At 39.8% G+C, this 22,998-nt stretch overlaps 1 protein-coding gene across 1 annotated transcript in view; it reads right to left on the reverse strand.

Annotated features, from left to right (window-relative positions):
• Window positions 1-6,893: 6,893 nt before the first annotated feature.
• The window catches only part of RFTN2 (raftlin family member 2), a 60,205-nt gene continuing 44,100 nt past the window's right edge, over window positions 6,894-22,998 (reverse strand). The window contains exons 8-9 of the mRNA XM_012777007.2: window positions 16,326-16,404; window positions 6,894-8,347 (exon numbers count right to left, since the gene is read on the reverse strand). Coding sequence (XP_012632461.1) covers window positions 8,075-8,347; window positions 16,326-16,404 — 352 coding nt within the window. The 3' untranslated portion in view covers window positions 6,894-8,074. The remainder of the gene's footprint in view (window positions 8,348-16,325; window positions 16,405-22,998) is intronic.

Here is a 22,998-nt window from a genome sequence, read left to right on the forward strand (position 1 = left end):
TCAAGGGCTCCCCAGTACCCTAGAGCTCATTATATATAATACTCATGTTGAAATAAAAATCATTCCTCAGGTAGAATCAGAATGGAGCATGAAAAAGAGTGATGGTGAAAGGCAGAGCTTCAGAGGCAAGATCTCTCTGAACTTCTGCCCCCCTTCTTTCTCCCCTGAGGTGAGACATGTCCTAGAAACCAGAACTCCTTTCCCTCAAAGCAACCCATAAAAACGGTAGAAAAGTCGCACTCTAACCTATCTCCCCTGAAGGAAGATCATAAGACCCTCATTCCAGAGGGGTTCTGCTCCATACTAAGGTGAATGAATGATACACAGGGAGGCCCAGAATAATCTGAACAGGCAATTCTTGCTAAATTCCTCTCAGTTTATTACTATCGGATCATATCCTTTTGTCCAATCATGTTGCTGCACAACTATGCACTTTCATCAGACTTAGCATAAAATTATAATACAATTTTCCCTGGGTCTTTGGTTCTTTATTTCTGAAGCTCCTGTGTCATTGAAACCAAGCAGGGACTCCTCTGAGGGACCTACTGCCCTCCCCGCCCCCAAGCATGGAAATAAAGGAAAACCTTGAGTCCCTTCAGGGGATGTTGTGACACCTGGCTAGCCTTGACAAGTGAATGGGCAACCTGGTGGGTACAGTGGCCCTCCAAGCAAGCCAGAGTCATGAGGTATTTGGGTTTCCTCTGGAAACTAAAAGGTGATATCCTAGTATATGCTCTTGAGTTGTTTTACAGAAACCCAACAAGATGGAAAATGCAGATAAGGGGGAACTGAGGAACTGAACTCTGACCTGCTATTCTTTGTTCCAATTTCTCCCAAGGGGCCTGTCACACCCATCTTAACCTTCCTTTCTTCTCTGAATCCATCTATGCCCCTCCCCACTTCAGGATATTCCCACCTTTTTGGGCCAGGCCTGCCTGAAATTATCCCTGCCTTTAAGATCCCCTGACTTCTAAGACACCCAGGAGTGAGAGATCTGGGGCCCTGGGAGTAAAGCCCCTTTCTGCTTCCGCAACTCTGGGCTTCAGTGTTTGGCTTGGCTGTACCGGGCAAGTGGACCCCAGTTTGGTTTGGTAACATCATGTAAAACTTTGTTAAATAAATCCGTGAAGCTTTTTTCTTGCTAATCTGCTTGTTGCAGAGGTGTCAGCCTTGACACTTGCGCTGGGTGAAGAAAAGGTACTGTCTTTTCTCCCCAACACCACAAACACATGCTATTATCAGAAGCTGTATTTTATCAGATATCATTTGCTCAGGGAAGTCTTCTTTGACCTTGAGTATCTTAGGTTCTTCTGTTATACGCTCTCCTAGAAAATTTTCCTTCACTGTAAGAGTATTTCCATCAATTGCAATGTCAAACTTATTTGTATAATTACTCACTCACTATTTTTCTCCTCTGCTGGCCTGTTGATTCCATAAGAGCAAGACTGTGTCTGGCAGAGTCAGTAACTATTTGTTCAATAAGTGAATGGATGAGAGAGTGAACTGCATCCTGTCACAGGGATTCCGTTTCCGGGTGAGGCCTTTATCCCTGACAAGAGCCTGAGCATTAAAAACTAAAAAGCATTCTTTTTTATTTTTTTTCCTGTTGCCTGGGCTAGAGTACCGTGGCATCAGCCTAGCTCACAGCAACCTCAGACTTCTGGGCTCAAGCAATCCTCCTGCCTCAGCCTCCTGAGTAGCTGGGACTACAGCATGTGGCACCATGCCCGGCTAATGTTTTCTATATATTTTTAGTTGTCCAGCTAATTCCTTTCTATTTTTTTAGTAGAGACAAGGTCTTGCTCTTGCTCAGGCTGGTTTTGAACTCCTGACCTTGAGTGATCTGCCTGCCTAGGCCTCCCAGAGTGCTAGGATTACAGGTGTGAGCCACCGAGCCTGGCCCTAAAAAGTGTTCTTAAAACAGTATCTTCCCTCCTCTATCTTTTGTTAAGAATCTCTGCCATCAGTGGATCTCTGCGTGACAGCAGCAGGACCTTTTCCAGACACTTTCCCAGCTTGATTTGTTGTCGGCTGCTTGGCACCCAGTCTCTCATCTCTGCAGATCCTGCGAGCTACCTAATATACTCAGCAAAATGTCATCCAAATCACAAGGGGGTTTTGTTACTTTGAAGTAAACCTCATAGAAGGCCACTATTTGCCGTAAACCTGTGTCTTGTCTTCTGGCTGACTACCATCTTTTAAATGTGTGTGCTGTGATTGGGGAATCATGAGCCTGGTGTGCTCTGCCTGCCCAGAACCCAGAGTACTCATATTCTGCATATTCTGCAGAACCAGGATACTCCCAAGCTAGAGCACAGGCTCAACTGTGCAAGGTTTGGATTCACAAGTAAGTCATAAGTAGAAGAAAGCTGCACAAAAGACAACCATTTTCCTGGCAAGGGTGTCAGCAGAAACATTTGGGTTTTGGGTGGTGGGGGGTGCAGGGTCCTGCAAAAAATTGCAGTCGTAGACTAGAAAGTTGGACTCCTGGCAGCAATGGTTGGTGCAGCCAATAGGCTTCTTGTCTTGTGTAGGTTTGCACATTGTTCCTAGAAGCTTGGCATTGAGTTTGGTCATCTAGCCCTGCCAATAATTCTGTGAATTCCCTAATATATATTTTAAAATTAAGATACCCTTTACAATGTAGTAATATGTACCTATCTTGATGTATAGTTCAGTAAGTTTTAACAATTGTATATACCCGTGTTACTTTCAACCAGATAAAGAAAACATTTCTATCATCCCAGAAAGTTCCCTTGTCTGCCTTTACAATCAACCAACCTCCCACAGGCAATCACTATTCTGATTCCCATCACTTTAGATGAGTTTTACCTCTCAAATGTCATTGGTTCTTTGAATACTTTTTCAGCCCCATTCTCTTTCTCTAATTCTTCCACCATAGCTCTAATGACATGAATATTAGATCTTTTTTTTATCTTGTTATCTTGTCCAAGGTCCTGAAGGTCTAGGGTGTGTGTGTGTGTGTGTGTGTGTGTGTGTGTGTATTTTCTCTTTGTTGTTCAGATTGGGTAATTTCTATATTGTTTTCTTTCAGTTCATGGTTTCTTTTGTTCCCTCCATTCTGCTGTTGAGTTTATCCATGGAGCTTTTTATTTTGGTTATTGTATTTCTTAGTTCTAAAAGTTCTATTTATCTCCAAGAAATCCTGAACTTGTCTCTAAAAAAACCCAAAAAACAAAAAAAATATATAAAAGTTCTATTCTATTTGGTTCTTCTTTAAATCTTTTATTTCTTTGCTGAGTTTTTCTATTTTTTCATTAGTTTCATAATTGCTTGTTTAAGTGTTTTTTATCATGAGTGCTATAAAATCTTTTAAAGATAATTCTAACGTCCCTGTCATCTCAGTGTTGGCACACTTTATTGTTTTTATTCATTTAGTTTGGCATCTTTCTGGTTCTTGGTATGATGAATAATTTTCTATTGAAACCTGGGCATTTTCATATCATGAGACTCTGGATCTTACTTATACCTTCTGTGTTAGTTGGTTTTTTGTGACACCACTCCAGCTGGGATATGGGATGTACATCTAGTTATTGCCACGTGGAGGTAGAAGACCAGGCTTCTCGTTCAGCGACCTCTGTTGACAGCAAAGGGGGTGGCTCCTTACTGCTGCTGGGCGCAGGCGGGAATGCTAGCTGTCTGTGTGGGCTCCATTGGCGCCGCTGTGGCAGTGGCAGTAGTAAAGTCCTGACTCTCCACTAAGCTTCCTCTGACATCACCCGAGTTGGGAGAGGAGAGATGGCTCATTCCTGCTGGTGGAGGAGGAGGTGCAAGCGCCCTATGTGGTCTCCTTCCAACACAGCAGAGTGAGAGTCGGAGGACTTGGTACTGTCCAGCAGGAATGAAAGTCCCAGCTCCTTACTCATTTCTCTCTGTCACCACCCTGGCTAGGGTGTTGGGGCCCCTTGTTACAGCCTCTTGAAGGTGGAAATCTAGGCTACCCACTTGGCTTTTGCTGGTGTAGGTGGGGATGGGGCCACAGGTTTTTCTGTGGTGTTCATGGCTGGAGTAGAGGGATTATTGTCTATTTGTTGTCTTATCAGGCTTTTGTTAGAGCTTTATTTTGTCCACAACACTGGCATTTCTGGGTTGCTGGCTTTTTCAGGTCCAAGTCTGAGATATATGACGCCAAAATAAAACCAAGGAACTCACCACTGGGGGTCTTCTAAACAGAAGGGTTTTTAGTTATACGTTATGGGAGGAATATACTCCATCTTTCTTTGTGAAGTATCTGTCCAAGCCTTTTGCCCATTTATAATAAGGTGCTATGTCTTTTTATTATTAATTTATAGGGGTCATTTATATCTTCATAATATGAATACTTTGTCAGATATGTTTTGCAAATACATTCTCCCAGTCTGTGGCCTACGTTTTCATTTCTTAAAGTGTGAGTATTGACCAACAGAAATTTTAAACTTTGATGAAGTCCAATTCTGGAATATCTTTTGAAATAAACTTCTTTACTGCCAAATGAGTCAGCTCTCTTGCTTACAGGTAAGAATACTGGCATATATAAGCCTTCCAGGAATCACCTCCACACTCACACCTTTATCTTATACATACACCAATTTTACTTACTTGATACAATGATTTCAATGCTTGAAACATTTTTGAAACTCATTTTTGCAATGGTCTCCGCAAAAACTTTACAAGCCTTGCCAGAAATGAGGCTCATTATATTTTATAATTTTGCCTAATTTTCCACCTCAGATACCATCTTAGAACTTAATTAACTGTCAGACCTGGTTCTACAAACTTTGTGCTATTGCACAAATAAAATTCATTCCTGAGGACTGATAAATTGCCAACAAATGTTATTTAAATGGATGTGCTACAAGTTCTGATGGTTAGCATTTAGCCAGTTTTTCTACGTATCCACCAGTAAATTTTTATTTAACATGCTTAGTTATAGACTCTCCCCATTGTTAGCAACTACTTCATCTCAGTTCTCACTCAGCATTTAGTCTTTCCATACAGGGTACTCTGGGGCCCTGAGGAACGAAGAGAAGGAAATCCTCTTCAGCCTTACGGCGAGGGCAATAGCCCCAGTCCCCCAGCCCAGAAGGAATGGTAGTGAGGAATCAATAATAGGAAAGGCTAGGAAAATAAGACTGCTGCTCGGCTATTCAGGAATGAAAGAAATGAAAATGCATCTGGTACATTTATATTCAATTATCGAAACACCTGCTCCTGATAAAAGAAATGATTTGGAGATAGCTGTGATCTGGATTGACTGTAGCTCTGTCTCCTGCTTCTATGGGTGACTGAAGATGCCTAAAAGCCCTAGAATCTATCCTAGAGGGTGACCCTCCATTAATCTTTCACTGAAGGGAATTGTGACATCGACAGAGCTCTCCTCAGCCCTGCAACGATTTCCCTGGTGATAAGGTGTTAAATGTCCATGAAAGATCCTAGGGTGATATTCCATCCAAAGGGGATGGGATTAACAAGTGGTTCTTGAAAACTAGGATGAAAGTGCCATAGATACTATACTAAAGGCAATGGCTGAACTTCACACCCATGTCTGACCTTGATACTTTTTCATCATAACTTACAGGTATTAAAAATTCACATGCTCGGGCCCCTAAGGAATTACATGGTGTTATGAAAAGAACTTAATATACAAGTGGCAGATAATGATCAGATTAGTCACATTTAACTCCTTAAGCATATAGAGTGCAAGTTTTGTACTTTTTTTTTTTTTAACAAGAGCTACTTATGTATATTTAAAATGCTGTAGAACCACCTGGTCATAAATTTTTTACTATTATAAAAATTTATTACATAACAAAGTTAATTGTTGGAGTAAATGCTTATAAAATAAGTTTTGAGGATATGACAGACTCCTAAGTTTTTTTAGTAAAAGGCTTTTTAATAAGAAGAAATAATCCATGGATTAAAAATAGAGAAAGGACTGGGTACAATGCCTCACACCTGTAATCCTAGCACTCTGGGAGGATCCCTTGCGGTCAGGAGTTCCAGACCAGCCTGAGCAAGAGACTCTATCTCTACTAAAAATAGAAAAAAAAAGTGACTGATATCTTCCTGAATTTTTCCTTAGTCAAATGCCAATTTCTATCTCTAATACTTTAAATCTCCTATATATATACTTACTGATGATGAAAGAGTCTTTTTTTTTTTTTTTTTTTTTGAGACAGAGTCTCACTTTGTTGCCCAGGCTAGAGTGAGTGCTGTGGCGTCAGCCTGGCTCACAGCAACCTCAATGTCCGGGGCTCAGCGATCCTACTGCCTCAGCCTCCCGAGTAGCTGGGACTACAGGCATGCACCACCATGCCCGGCTAATTTTTTGTATATATATTTTTAGTTGGTCAATTAATTTATTTCTATTTTTGGTAGAGACGGGGTCTAGCTCAGGCTGGTTTCGAACTCCTGACCTTGAGCAATCCGCCCGCCTCGGCCTCCCAAAGTGCTAGGATTACAGGCGTGAGCCACCACGCCCGGCTTTACCTCTTGTAGATCCTGGCATTGGGAAAAACTGTCTGACCTGAGTACAATTCGTGTGTTTCATAACTTCATAACATTTTGTGGACTCCAGAAGTAAAGATTGCTTCTACCAAAAATCCACCAACTCTTGAATACACAACTCAGGTTCATCTAAAAGTCAAAACAAAAAACATTTCTGCAAATATTGTTGATAGCTATTTCCACAGAATAAGGCTGAGCACAATAATCTTTAATTCCATAAGTAATGCTTCTGGATGATAGAATTGGAATAATTCCTGTTAATCTGATCAACAATTGATGGAGATTGGCTTACTTTAGTTATACTATATATTTGATAATATGTAATACACATGTTATATGTATAAAACATATTAAAAGGGTATTTGTGTTCAATAAAACAATAGCCCAATGACAAATGACACTTTATTATTAAAATGACCTTACAATGTCAACATCAATGTTAATAAAAATATGTAATAGACTGAATTTATCAACAGCAAAGTTGGTTGTAATTCACTTGAAGGTGCCCACTTTTCAAAGTAAGCCTTTCCTAGATAAGTGAAAATCCTCTATTTTGTAGAATTTTAATCTTTACCTGTTCAAGACTGGGCCAAGGCAAAGGCATCCCAATCAGCAGGAGTAAGAGGAGCAGAGATGGGACAAATACATCAGCATACACATCTCAGGTGCTGTGAGCACTTTCTACTCCTTCAGGACTGAAAATTCTGGGTTTCAACCTTCTTCAGGATTTAGCAAGTCAAAATAAAAACATAATTCAAATCTAAACACAGATTTAAAAACTTCAGTTTCCATCTGAAGTTGATGTTTTCCCTCCTCATAGTATTTGCAATTTAAGGGAAAGAATATTAAATCTTTCTATTAAAATTTTTACATGTTGAGATTTTGGGTTCTTTTCATATTGAATTTTAAGAGATGCTGCTTTGTTTTCTGTATTTCTAGGCTATTAGGAGCAAGAATGTTCAAGCTCCATGAAAAGCAAAGACATACAATAAAGATTTTTTTCAAAGAACATTTTAACATATATGGTAGTTTGCTTTGCATATGCTATAGTTAAAGACAAAATATGGATTAATTCTTATATTCAGAAAAATAGATATTTACTTTCACTAATCAGCTGTGTGTGTATGTGTGTGTGTGTGTGTGTGTGTGTGTGAAAGATAGAGAGAGAAAGATTATTTTTCAGTTTAAGTAATACTAACTTCCTGAGAACTCTCTAATTGGGTGAAATACTGGCATGCAGTCTTCTTACCAGGAATTGTAAGAAAAGCATACTTTGTACATTCATGAGAAACTGAAGTAGATTATTGCTTAATAACCCAATGGAACATCTGCTTAAACGGATGTTTTAGTTGAGAGAAGTGTAAACATGATTCTAAACGTATAAATATATTGGTTATTCTTCCTTGTCTGGGAGGTTGCACCAAAGTTTTTATATAGATTAGAGGAAAAGCTGCATCTAGAAAAATTAAAACATATTACATAAATGCAGATAAAGTAATACAATAAAGTCAGTTGGCAATTATTTTAATAATTATTTATAGGGCCTTCCATTGTGTCGCCTTGTGACTCACATGCAAGTGACCTGAGTCACTCCATCTTCCTGATCAAACTGTCCATCGTCTAATTCCCGGAGGACACTGTCGCTGCTGCTGAACCCAGAGAAGCTGCTGTGCTGTGCTGGCCTCTCCTCCTTTGTCCAGCATTCTCTGGAAGGAGAGAGGAGGCACTCCTCAGGCGGGTGTCTGCTTTCTGCAGGTTGTGACGCTGCCGTGTCTAATCCGATGCTCCTGCTGGTGACTTTGTTCCTGTCTTCACCTTTTACATGCTGGCTGGCTTTCCTCTGAAACACAAGACATTGGCAACCAGGATTTTAAAAGATAGGTGTTTCCTGTCCCTCCGTTCTAGCACATGCTGCTTCTCTACCTCCTGGACTGTTCTTTCCACACTCTTCAAAATCCTGCTTATCTTCAAGGGCCGGTTGGGAGCCCCTCCACATCTCCCTCTCCCCCTAAGTACAAACGAGCTCCCCTCTCCTCCTGGCACATGGTTCTCATTGGCAGGTAGGCTGTGTACACATCTGGGCCCTCAATGACATCTCTGAGCAGAGAAACGTGTTGAAATCATACTTTGGGGGAACAAAACAAGGTAGAATTACAAATGCAGTTTTCTTCTTGGTGTTAATTGGGATCTAAAGGCAGAAAAAGTGCTTCAGTAGCCACCTTAGATCCATTTCACTTAGGCACAGGCTGCACAGGACAGGTCATGTGTAATTTACACAGAGTTTATTTTGAACGAGTGCCTGGAATGCCTTCCTGGGTCAAGCGGATACTTCCTTTGTTGTGCTGCAAACTGCTTCTGCCTGACACTGTTAATGCTCAGCAATCTGGTGCAGCTCATTCAGACTATCTGATAAACTGTGGATGTTTTCGCTAATAAATATTTACTGAGGGCAGAGAATGTCCTTGGTGCCGTTCAGAAAAGAGGACATGATGTCTGCCAAGGAAATTTAAGTCGAATTAAGATATCTAGCCAGGCACAGTGGCTCATGCCTGTAATATCAGCTACTTAGTTGGGAGGCTGAGGGGGAGGATCGCCTGAGCACAGGAGTTTGAGGCCAGCCTGGGCAACATAGTGAGACTTGTCTCTTGAAAAACAAATCTAAGAAAAAATAAGATAAGCTAAGTCAATGAAGGGAAAGTTCAACAGGGAGAATTAGCAGCTGAACATGTGGATGTTCAGACTCCTGATGAGATTTCATTGTAAGGGCTTATTTAATACTGATAACACGATAGATTATATTCATATGTTCTTAGGCATGTAGAACTGAACATGGATTTTTTTTGTTTGTTTTTCTTCAACAATTTCAAAAGTCCATGAATGAGCATAGATTTAAAGACAAATTTAAAAATCATAGTAATTTCCTAGTTTACAAAAAGTTTATTCACTGAAAATTCATTTATATATTAGTTGGGAACTAAGATTAGATTTTCCTAAAAATATAATCAAAATATAAAAATAGAATCTATAATATAATTTTAGTAAGAGCAAAAAGTATCGCAAAAATCATAAAACTCTTAGAAAAAACATAGAGGTCAGATACCCAGGCTGGTCTCGCTAAAGTTTGTGAATCCAAATGTTTGTTGAACTATAGTATATAAAATGCAAAAGTATCTTCTACTGGTTTTTATGGCAAATACACAAAGCAAACAAACAGCTTTATTAAATTGGATTTCGTGGGCTACCGTGGAACGTGCTCTTTATGATACCATAAAGGAGGGAGGATCGCTTGAGCCCAGGGATCTGTATAGGATTATACAGTCCTGCAGTGTTGCACAGGAAGCAGTATGCTGACTGCTCTTGGCCAAGTTACTGGAGTCCTTGTACAAGTTTAAGGGAGAAAGTCTACAGTGGGTCCTTCCTCAACAAAAGCCCAAGTGGTCGGTCCCAAGTCAGACACAGTTTGGTGGTGGTGATGTTTTCCCTTGGTTCCCTCTTATTCATCAAACACAGATATCAGATCTTTAATCCTTTTCCTGTTTATTCAGTCACTAAACTTATTGAAGTTAGCATAGCAGTGGAAGCTGACAGGTTTACTCTCAGATAAGGTACAGGATTTGAGGATGGCACCTTCTTCCTTGCAGTGGGACGCTGGCCAGTGAGGACCAGTCTTTTGGCTTCAGATGGGGCTGGTAAGCGCAGCCAGACCGAGCTCCTTCCTCAAGCCTGGCCAGCGGCTTCCTTTCCCACACGCGTAAGGAACATGTTCCCTCCTGAATGGCACTCTCAGTGCTCTCAACACGGACTGAGTCAAAATGGGAAGGCAACGGAGCCTGGGTGCACTTGGCTGCTTGGATCTTTCCTCACCAGCACTAGGGCCAAAGGTAAATTTTGCAAAAAATTCCTTACTGTATACTACCTAACAGACAACAGCTCTCACATACTCAATGAGGATTTTCTTACTAAAATTGGATACTATTCAGAATAATAAGATATAGTAATTCAGTTTTACATAAACATTAATAAGTAAACAGCCACCAAATATAAATCTCACATGTTAGAAGATGACAAATCCTTAACTCTATACCTCTAAGATTTCAGAACACACACTTGTTTCTGTTTTACCATATGACTGTTCAGTTTAATAAATATAATTTCAGCAATGACATCATCTCTCCTACCACACGCTCACCTCACATGAAATAATAAACTTTTCTAACAAACCAAATGGAAATGTTCTTATAACTTAGAGTGTAGGAGTGTAGAGTCTAACTAGTCCTTAGACATCATCTATTTCAATCCCCTGTTCTACAAAGGTGAGACTCAGTCCTAGCAAGAAGCTAGGATTTGTCCAAGGTCATGGAAAAGTACCCCGAGTCTCTTACCTTATTCTTTTCACATTATATTACTCACACTTGCAAAAATATAAGTAGATTTGTGGTAAAAAGATTTGTGTGTTTTCTAAATAACATTTTCCTTCAATTATAAAAATAATACACATTCAGTGTAAAACAGTGGTCTCCAACATTTTTGGCACCAGGGACTGGTTTCATGGAAGACAATTTTTCCATGGACTAGTGGGGAGGATGGTTTGGGGATCATTCAAGTGCATTACATTTATTGTGTACTTTATTTCTATTATTATTACATTGTAACATATAATGAAATAATTATACAACTCACTATAATACAGAATCAGTGGAGCCCTGAGCTTGTCTTCCTGCAACTAGATGGTCCTATCTGGGGGTGATGGGAGACAGTGATACCCAAAGTGTGTTGCTTATGTCCTGTCTACTCATTTTGGTTACTGTCACTGCAGAAACCCTGCTTCACAAAGACAGGATGTTGAAAATGGAAGTAGGCTTTTCAGTGCTTTTGTGGCAATCTCAGGATATTCCACTTTGATTTCAATCCAGAACGTATGGAGATTTGAAATTGTCTCAAACATACTTTTAAGGCCACCGTCATTTGCCATCTCAAGCATCTGATCCTCTTCTAGCATGGACAAAGCTGATTCACCTGGCTTATTCACAAATGGGTCACGGATCCATTCCTTCCCAGTTTGAGGGGCTTTCATGGCTGGGAAGTAATGCTCAAACTCTTTTGCAAGCTGAGATAGATGATCATGCACCAGCTGGGAGAAAAAAGGCCCTGGCTCAGTCTCTTTCAAAATCTCTGCTAATGTTTGACATATCAAAAATCCCAGCATTCATTCTTCACCCCCATAATTCTAGATTGTCTTTGAATGCAGCCATTTTATCTGCTGTTTTGAACACAGTTCTCATTCTCCCCTGAAGTGACAGATTGAGTTCATTGAGCAGGGTGAGTATGTTACACAAATAAGCAAGTTTTGTGACTCATTCTGTGTCACTGAAATGTGCTGCCAATGGTGACTGTTTTTCTAAAAGAAATTTCTGGAGCTGCTCTCAGAACTACCTTTAGAAAGCCATCTCACTTCTGTGTATAAAAGAAGACATGTGTGCTCTGTGTTCATCTCCTCACAGAGCTGCGTAAACAGATGTGAGTTAAGGGCATGGACTTTAATGTGGTTGATAATTTTAATCACATCCTACAAAACATTGTTTCACTGAGGTGACATTTTTTTGGCTAGCCAGCAATTCTCTATGGATGACACAGTCCATAGACTCACATTCAGAAGTGACCTTTTTGACCCAAGTAGTGAAACCAGAAAGCCTTCCAGTCATGGCAGCCTCTCCCTCCGCCCGTGCATATGCCAACACAAAATGACCTATTCAGTTTTCCTGATATGTAATCTTTCAAAGACTTGGATAGTTTTGTAGCTGTGGTGTTGGTTGGCAACAAAAGTGCACATAACATATCCTCATGTACATCCTCTTGAAAAATAAATCCCACAAAAATAACCACTGTTGCCTTGTTCACATCAGTAGATTTGTCAACCTAGACTGCATACCATGGTGACTCATTAATCCTAACAATTGTGCCTCAATATCTTGTGCTATTTCATCAATGTGTCTAGCTACGGTGCTAGCTGAAAGAGGAACATGTGCCACGTTTCGAACTGCAGCCTCTTCTAACAGTTCGTAGCAAATGTCCTTAGCAACAGGCAGGATCAACTCTTTACCAATGGTAAAGGGCCTCTTAGCTTTAGCAATGCGGTTAGCCACTAAGAATGATGCTCTCAGTGCAGACACATTTGATGAAGTGGAGGCCTTTAATAATTGCATCTGTTCTTCATGTTTTTTTCTTTTGAAAACTCCAAAGGCTTGTCTTTTAATGCAGGGTGCTTGGTCTCCATGTGGTGAAGCAGTTTTGAAGGTTTCATGGCTTCGTTGGCTAGCTGGTTGCCACATATTACACAAAGTGGGCTTGGAGAATCTGAATCACCTGTTGCAATGAACCTGTAATTTAAGTAGGATTCTTGGTATTTTCTTTTAAATGCAGCTTTCATTTTGTTGGCAGTCTCAGAGTCTTCTGCTGTCTCATCATTGGGTCTTTCCCCCTTTTCAAAGAATCTCTCCAGCGACATCTGTTTTTTACTCATTTTCGCTGGGGTTAGCTTGTGGATTTAACCAACACTGACTGAGACAAGTGTGCAGTACAGAAAAGAGGTGCAGATGGAAGTGGTAAATAAAATAATGGGTGGGCCACGTCAGGACTAAAATGAAAATTATTTCCTCAAGAGAAAAATTAAAGAATTTGCAAATAGGTTTTCTGTTATAGCTGTTAGATACTTCAGCTCCAGACTTACTCATGTACATATTTTACCCTGAAATAATCTCAAAATTTGAGATTTGCTGCTAGAAAAATTAAACATTTGTCAAATGAAAAAACAGTAAATCCATTTAGAAGCAGAATTCTAAACCATTAAACACATTATTCCTGGGTTTGTCATTGATACAAGCCAACTATATATATATATATTTTTTTCTTCCCTTTATATAAATGAACCAGCAATTTTATATTATAATGAATGTAAGTATAAAGATTATACAAAGAAAAGCTACCACTAGAGACTACTGGATAATATTTAAAGTTAAACAAAAGGTACCTAAATATTTTCAGGGAATGAAAAAGATATATAATATCTAATATTAAGTAAAAAAGACTGTAAAGTAGCTAAATTTGGGTCTTATATCTTCACAAACACAACTTCATGGCCCTCAGTTCATCAAAATTCCATGAGGCTGTCAATTCTGGTGATCTTTCCTAAAAATAATGGCCATTTGTAGAATATTAAAACATTTAAAAAAAGAAAAGGTTGTGACATGGTGAGAAATTTGCTTTGGGGAAGAAAAAAGAAGAATGAAAGCTTTTTCTGGCCATTCTCTACATATACCCACCCTTGCTTCTTCTTAACAGAGTATTTCTTAATGAACGGATGAACTTGAGTCGTACTCACTGGGGCGGAGGGGTGCATGCTCACCTGTGGGCTCTAATGTAGTCTTTCTAATGTCTATGTACTTGATCCGTCTGTTCTCCTGCCTCCCCACCTTCCTATCCACCTTTCTCCCTCTCTACCTGTTTATCTACTAAGCTGGCCAGCCTCTTTTCAAAATTAATGTGAGACAATTTAGCATGGCTGTATTATATACATTGTCAGTCTAGATTTGCTAGTTTAGACAACTTCAAAGTTTTATTCTTTTTCTTTTTTCAGAGACAGGGTCTTGCTGTGTCACCCAGGTTGGAGTGCAGTGGTGTGATCATAGCTCATTGTAACCTTGAACTCCTGGACCCAATCAATCCTCCTGCCTTAACCTTCTGAGTACCTGGGACTATAGGTTTGTGCCACCATACCCAGGTAATTTTAAAGAAATTTTTGTAGAGATAGTGGTCTCACTATGTTGCCTAAGTTGGTCTCAAACTCCTGGCCTCAAATGATCCTCCTGCCTTGGCCTCCAAAACGCTGAGATTACAGGCATAAATCACTATACCCAGCTGTGGCATAATGTTTTCTTTCTTTCTTTTTCTTTTTTTTTTTTGAGACAGAGTCTCCCTTTGTTGCCCAGGCTAGGGTGACAGCCTAGCTCACAGCAACCTCAAACTCCTGGGCTCAAGCAATCCTACTGCCTCAGCCTCCCGAGTACCTGGGACTACAGGTATGTACCACCATGCCCGGCTAATTTTTTCTATATATATTAGTTGGCCAATTAATTTCTTTCTATTTATAGTAGAGACGGGGTCTCACTCTTGCTTAGGCTAGTTTCGAACTCCTGACGTCGAGCAATCCACCTGCCTCGGCCTCCCAGAGTGCTAGGATTACAGGCATGAGCCACCACACCTGGCCCTTTCTTTCTTTTTTTAATCTCTGTAGCTGTGTCAGGAATAAAAAAATGTTTTCTTGATACAGATACAGAAAAGAATCACTAAACAATTTCTGATTCATTTGAAAATTTCTTGTTTTAAAAGTCATGCTTTATTGATGCACAGATTGCCTTATTCAATGATACTATTCTAGTTGTGCATCCAGTAAGAAAAGGGTGACTTGATGGTTAGCATAGCCCTTCATCAGAGAGCTGAAGAAATATGAACTTGAGAAGACAATATAAAAGAAAAATGTTGTCAAAGGTCAAGATAGCCAAGATTGCACAGAGGTATTGCAAGATCAGGCATATTCACTCATGGGCTTAGAAATCTGGGGAAGGAAAAGACTTTGCCTCTATCCTCCTAGATTCAGTAGCTGAGGCCTACTAATTAAACTGAAAAAAGACAGGTTAACAAGAAAAAAGGTTTATTTTGTATGCAGGCAGGCTCTTCCCAGAAAAGCAGTGAAAACCCAGACAGGTGGTTTTGTATAGAAGAACTGGGAGCTTATATATCATTTTAACAAAGGGTGACAAACTGTGACTAGACAAGGGAAAGGGAGTTTGGAATTCTGGGGAAGTAAATTGTGGGAAGGTAAATATATGAGGTAAATTAATGGAAGATCAGGGTTATTTATTTTAGTAAGGTCTGTTTTTGCAGACTCAAGTCAGTGCGAATTGTCTCTGGTGACTGAGAATCTTCTCTTCTTTGTGGTATGGGAGAGGGAGACCCCCTTACAAATAGAAATTTATGTTACTGTTATAAAGTGAAATTTATGCCCTGTTTGTTGGCAAAAAAGTAGAAGGCAGAGAGTTCTTCCTGTGTCTGCTATTTCTCTCTTCCTTCCTTCCTTCCTTCCTTCCTTCCTTCCTTCCTTCCTTCCTTCCTTCCTTCCTTCCTTCCTTCCTTCCTTCCTTCCTTCCTTCCTTCCTCCCTCCCTCCCTCCCTCCCTCCCTCCCTCCCTCCCTCCCTCCTTTTCTTTTCTTCCTTCCTTACTTCTGAGTCTCACTCTGTTGCCCTGGCTAGAGTGAGTGCCATGGCGTCAGCCTAGCTCACAGCAACCTCACACTCCTGGGCTCAAGCGATCCTTCTGCCTCAGCCTCCCAAGTAGCTGGTACTACAGGCACGCGCTACCAAGCCTGGCTAATTTTTCTATTTTTTATAGAGACAGGGTCTTACTCTTGCTCAGGCTGGTCTTGAAATCCTGACCTCAAGCGATCCTCCTGCCTCCCCTTCCCAGAGTGCCAGGGTTAACAGGCATGAGCCACTGCACCTAGACTTGCTGTTTCTTAATTGCCTTCAGCTCAAAATAATCCTCATGCCAAAATGGCAAATTTGGGGGTGGCATAATCTAATCCCCTCCTCTCATGTTGCCTGATTACTAGTACATTTCCTTCATTACATGTTGGTTCAGAAAACTATTTCCACATCAAGTCCACCTTTCCTCATCTGTATTCACCATTTGGAATTACGACAAATGTTTAAGGATTAAATGCTTCAGCATAACATTCAGTTCAGAAAGCATGGATTTTACTCACATCTGGTGTCTGAGCAGCTGAATTCCACATAACCGGCCTCTGAAGGAACACGACCTGCTTGGTAGCCAAGTTCCCTTCACTGCAAATTAAAACAATATCGTTTAGTATTTGTGAATTAGTAATTCTCTGTATTTCACACTTGGCTAGAATGCTCCACATGTATCCTTTGTAAAATAATCTGAACAAAAATCACTTATAGAATATAATTTTATATAAGTAACGGCTGGAAAAACAAGAAAAAGCCCTTAAAAATTGAATATGGTCATTACAAAAGAAAACAATTTTAATGTTTAAAATGCTTGTAATTCCACCGAGCTACCCATTTTCATCTCTTTGCTTCCCTTCCTGGTCTTGACCAAGTTGTGTATTTTTGCATATTTATATTTCTGTGTCTGTGCTTTTTACTCAACATCCTTTTCTTTGTATTTACATTGTAATCATATTTTTAATGACTGCATAATGGCTCAAAGAATTAAGATACCAAATGTACTAAGCCTTTCCTTTATTATTGGAAAACTAGGTTGTTTCCAGTTTCTTGCTAATTATAAATGATGCTATTAATAAAAATACGTGTAGTCTTCCTTTTATGAATTATTTTTTTGACAGAAATTCTCAGGAGTGGGATTATTAAGTCAAGGGAATATGATTTAAGCTTCTTAGTATGCATGGTAAAATTTCCCTTATAAAAAGAAGAGACCAATTTGAACTGTCACATGTGACAAATGTTACATACATTTTCAATTGAGGGACTTCAACCACAGCTAGTTTTATTTTCAGATGCTTCTTTGTAGTCAGCTACTCAGTATTCTCCTTATTTAACCATCATCATGGCAAATTACCCCTTGCCAAAGACTACTTGGGGTTTGTATTTCTCTGAAATGCTTTTCACAGAGTCTCCATGGATTTATGGGGAGGAGTGTCTGTAGCTAATGTTGCTGAGTTACGACTTTTATTATGCAAAAAACCCCAACAAAACCTTACTATTAGCTGCATTTTATGCTGAGCTCTTTTTCTGGAAAATGAATGCAACACTGCAACTCTGGCTGTAGAGGTATATGTCAACTGCACACCACTGAAAATCTCAAACTTACTGATAGCACTGAATTTTGAGAAATATCAAATCTTTCCCAAAGTGGTAATAGGAGACTGCTTCTTTTTTTATTTGAAAAGGCTATTTCTAGTCTAATCTCATTTTAGTTTGGCCTTGTCTTTGATTAGACCAAAAGACTTGGTATGAAATATGTAGTAACAACTTAATTCATCATGAGACATCAGTTGGTACAGGATGGGGTTAGCATGCATACAGAACAGGCTGGTCATATGTTTGGGAGGCATGGAGTACAGTGGAAAAAGCAGTGGCCTTGGAACCAAAAAGTGCAAATATGAACTCTATCATAATACCTAACAGCTGATGACTTTAGTCAAAGTCCTTAAATTCTCAGACTCAGTTTCCTATCAGGGACCTTGTGAAGGATAAATAAGTCAATGTGCAGGAAGAGCCTCCCACTGTGTCTGCCTCTAGAAGGGGCACAACAAATGCAATCCCACTTTCTCCACGAGTTTAATGACATGTGGGGTAGAATTAAGGGGAAGAGAAATGTCTCAGAATCAAAAATATCTTCCAAAGAGCAAATTCAAGAAAATGGGTATATGAGAATAGAGATTTCTGGGTAATGTTCAAGGCATGTGATCCAGGTCTAGAACTATCCAAAGATGAGAAGTAGGGATCAGGGTACAGTTATTCTCTTGAATAGAAAGCAGGAGCATGTCAGGGTAGGGCTTGTGGGTGACCCTGTAGGGAGTTCTTTCCCTGATTATTAGGACGGGGCAAGTCTGAATGCACTAGGATGCAAGGTTTGGCCTAGAGTGGGCCTCTGGAACTTTAGTGTGCCTCCCAAACACTGAGGTGCTTGTTGGTTCCAGGGTCCACTCCAGATCTGTGGAGTCTCCATTTCACCATGCTCCCCAGGTGGCCCTGATGCACAGTAAATTTGGGAACCACTGCTGGAAGAGACGGACTTTGAAGTGTAGAATTCTTGGGCCCTGAGGATTACTTGGTGATGCTTCCTATTATCAGAAGGCATTCAGTGTTGATGTTCCTTGAATAATAAAAGCCATCAATGCTTCCTCTTCATATGGAATGCAAAAATAAAAAGGACTCATTCTCTGGAGCATCCTTGATGTCCATTTTTTATTTTTATTTTTTTTACCATATTCTTCTAATGTGACATGTGTTCTTAAATGTTTTGGATGATTTTAGCCAGACAGGCTACCTACAGCCATGCTGAGGACACATATATTTTGCTAGCTTTAGTTTTTTAATTCATTCTGAAGTACAGTACCCAGTTCTGGGTTGAGAACCATTGCCTGCAGGTTTGAAATAGGATTGTCTCTACCAACATTCTGTTTGGGATTTAACACAACAGGCAGAGGTGCAATACACCTGCCAGGCAAAGGGGAGGGCAAACCACTTCAGTGGAACTGTGGCACAGACAAACCTATCACTCCTGTGGTGTGAAAGGGATTCACCTCTGTAAGGACAGATGCAAGCTCATCTGCCTGCTTGCCTTATTTATTTATTTTTAGAGACAGGGTCTTGCTCTGTCACCCAGGCTACAGTGTGGTGGCCAATCATAGCTCACTGCAGCCTCAAATTCCTGAGCTCAGCCATCCTTCTGCCTCAGCCTCCCAAGTAGCTGGGACTATACGCACGTGCCACCACACCTGGCTAATTTTTCTATTTTTTTGTAGATAGGTCTCAAACTCCTGACCTCAAGCAATCGTCCTATCTTGGCCTCCCAGAGTGCTAGGATTATGGGTGTGAGCTACCATGCCCGGCCTAAAAATACTCTTATAGAAACCTTTTGTTTACAGTTCCAAAATTCATTATAGTAAATAGAATTATTAGATTAATTTGTATTTTCTGATTAATTTTGCTTCATCTTATACATTTATTTATTGCCATGGTTTAACATTTGCAACTAAAAACTAAATGAGTAAAAACAAACAAAAGTAAATGAGTGAACTCTTGCTTTTAGAAACTGAAATAAAATTGTGTTTTTTAAAGGCAAAATCATAAAATTAAATTTTAGCTTGCAATTTTGTAGCTATGTTTTTAGCCACAAAGTTCCTTTGCCTTATGACCCTGATTTGTTTCCCAGGTATTAGTATGTGTCTATTAAAAACAAAAAACAAAGAGCATTACCACAATTTAACTCTCTCAACCTTCCCCACCACACAAAATGTCAAAAATTTGAGTTCAGATGAAGAAGACTAATGATAATTGGAAGTATATATAATAGACAAATGGACTATTTTTTTTTTTATTTTTTTCTCAGCTCTGTACACATCAGTAAATGGACTATTTTAACAATGTGGCCTTATCGAAATCCTGCTCACAGTCACAGCAAGATTACTGTGAGCTTAACTCATGATGGAATTACATGACATTGTTTCTACAGAATTTAAATCAGAAATAGAAGAGAACCGCATTAAAATGGATCAAATCCTAACTTATCCCTTGATTGTATATAAATATGCAACCCCTGCTTTGTCTGCCACATGAGGATTTAGAGGAAATTATTGGGATACTTAAGAGTCTTAAACAACTCTAGAGACTTCTAATGTTTCTGAGCTGTGTAGCCCACAAGGTTGCTGGGATTTTCTGTTGTGGCTGCAGAAAATGGAAGAAGTGGGCAGGGCTTGGACATCACAGGGAGAAGACAATTTTCTCTTGTTATTCACATCTTGTCCTTCGGGATCAGGCTTTTTAATATTCTCTGTACAGTATAACTTGATTCAATTGTATTAAAAAAAACCCCTTGTTTAAATTCTGTCTTCTGAGATATAAATGAGGATGTACACTTTCCTTCTATCCTGTGTGCTAAAATTCTCTCCCTTTCCCTCCTTCTCCCCTTTCTTCTCCCTCCATCTCTCCCTCCTACTTTCTTCCTATTTCTATTTCTTTCTCTCTGTCTACCTTTCTCTTTATCTCTCTATCTCTCTCCCTTTCTCTGTCTTTCTCTCTCCCAGTGTAAGGTTATAATTCAGTGTTTCTGAAAGTGCATCAGAATCACCTTGGGATTCCTGTTACAATGTATGTTGCTGCCCCCACCCCCAAGATGACTATGGATCAGAAGTGGGGGAGAGGAGAGCAACCCTGCTGTCTTGAGGTAGCCAAATAGAAGGAACTTGGTCTTTTCATTCCCTTTTATTCTGGTAATTTTGTGTGTGTGTGAGACAGGGTCTCACTCTATCATCTGGGCTAGAAAGCAGTGGCACCATCATAGCTCACTGCAACCTCAAACTCCTGGGCTCAAGCGATTCTCTTGGCTCAGCCTCCCAAGTGGCAGGGACTACAGGTGTGCACCACCATGCCCGGCTTGTCCTTCTATTTCTGTAGAGATGGGGTCTTGCTCTTGCTCAGGCTAGTCTTGAACTCCTGACCTCAAGCAATCCTCCCACCTTACCCTCCCAGAGTGTTAGGATTACAGACATGAGCCATCATGCTTGGCTTGATTTTTTAAGTTCAACAATATTAGCTCAATATTGTTAACAATAAATTAGCTCAGCTAATTTTGTTCTCCACCAAATTTGCCCTGAAGAGTTGAACATCGATATTCACCTTGAATTTTTTTTCCTACTTCTTGAAATTAGGTGAAATCTTTTTTTTTTCTTTCTTTGAGGTCATCATAAAACAGCATCACCTTAAATTCTTTAAGAGAAAAAGGACTGGGCCCATTGGTATTATTATATAGCAATAATGATTAAGAAGGGATTCTGGCACGTTTTAGGGCTGACAACAATAACCCTGGAATAATGCAGTAATATCAGATTACAACATTATGATGTTTCCATGGTAATGTGGCTTTAAATCTGGGTGTGTGGCCGGGCGGGGTGGCTCACGCCTGTAATCCTAGCACTCTGGGAGGCAGAGGCAGGCGGATTGCTCAAGGTCAGGAGTTCGAAACCAGCCTGAGCAAGAGCGAGACCCCGTCTCTACTATAAATAGAAAGAAATTAATTGGCTAACTAATATATATAGAAAAAATTAGCCGGGCATGGTGGCGCATGCCTGTAGTCCCAGCTACTCGGGAGGCTGAGGCAGGAGGATTGCTTGAGCCCAGGAGTTTGAGGTTGCTGTGAGCGAGCCTGATGCCATGGCACTCACTCTAGCCTGGGCAACAAAGCGAGACTCTGTCTCAAAAAAAAAAAAAAAAATCTAGGTGTGTGATATTGCCTAGGATAATGAAGCAACAACTTCAGCCGAGGGACACACTGGAAAAATATCTTTATGTAATCCAATAACAGGATATATCTGAGTGATGAAGGAAATGAGGGGAAAATACTTTATGTATATAGGACATTCAAGTGTGGCTTAGGTGATAGAAGGGTAGGAAAAAATTGAAATTGCCTAAGACACTATTGTTGTATTTAATACAAACACATTTAAGGAAGAAAGTTTTCACTGGCAGTAGTTCTGTTTTCAGACATGTGGGCCCCAAAATAAAGATCATGATAGGAATTTGTTTTTCTGGGTGTGAGCATAAGTGTAAGAATACATCTTTATAATATTGTTATTTATTTCTGTTGTTTTTATTGTCTTGAAACCTTCAGGGCTGAATTTGTATATAGCAAACTACAGTATTTACATTTTCTGATCCTGATTTAGGAAAGGCTAAGCTATTATGCTTGAACAATTGGTTTCATCTTATTAGGGATTTCGGTTCTACCAAGGACTAGGTCTCAAGGTAATAGCTCTAATTTATTAGCCCTGAATAGGTGCTTTGAATATATTATCTTTCTTAATTATTACGACAATCTACTAAAGTTGATGTTATTGTACCATTTTCCAGATAAGGAAACTGATACTTAAAGAGGTTAGGTGACTTGCCTGAAGTCATATAGCTAGTCAATGGTGAAGCCATAATTGAAATGAGATCTGGGCTGGATGGAGTGGTTCATGTCTGTAATCACAGTGCTTTGGAAAGCTGAGGCAAGAGGATCAGTTGAGGCCAGGAGTTTGAGACCAGTCTGGGCAACATAGTGAGACATAGTACACACACACACACACACACACACACACACACACACAAATTAGCCAGGGGTGGTGTTGTGGGCCTGTAGTCCCAGCTACTAGTTGAGACAAGAGGATTGCTTGAGCCCAAGAGTTGGAGGTTACAGTAAGCTATGATTGCAACACTGCACTTCAGCTTGGGTGACAGAATGAGACTCTGTCTCAAAAAAAAAACAAAAAAAAAAAAAAAAAGAGAGAGAGAGAGAGAGAGAAAGACTGTTTAGCTCCAAAGCCTGGGTTCTTTACCTGTTGGGAATTAGCTATTCTCCCAACAAGGAGGGTACCAGGCAGGATCATTGTATGAGATCTGGAAATAATAGAGACAGAGATAAAGTGTGGTTTAAAGTGATGGGGAAGTCAGGAGTCCTCCAGCATTCTTGTGAGCCAGGAGGCACTGAGTGAAATCCTGCATCAGTGCATCAGTATTTATTTATTTATTACAGCAATCAGTTGTTAGTGGTTATACATTTATGTGTACAGATCATTTGTTTAGGTTTTAAGGCTCCCCAAAGGTTTCAAGAGATCCCTTAATTAATTCTATCTATGTGAGCAAACAGTTATAACATTTTTCAAAGATAAACCTTTTAAGTTCTAAGTA

This window comes from Microcebus murinus, chromosome 8 (genome assembly GCF_040939455.1).
Source record: "Microcebus murinus isolate Inina chromosome 8, M.murinus_Inina_mat1.0, whole genome shotgun sequence".
Classification (NCBI taxonomy): domain Eukaryota; kingdom Metazoa; phylum Chordata; class Mammalia; order Primates; family Cheirogaleidae; genus Microcebus; species Microcebus murinus.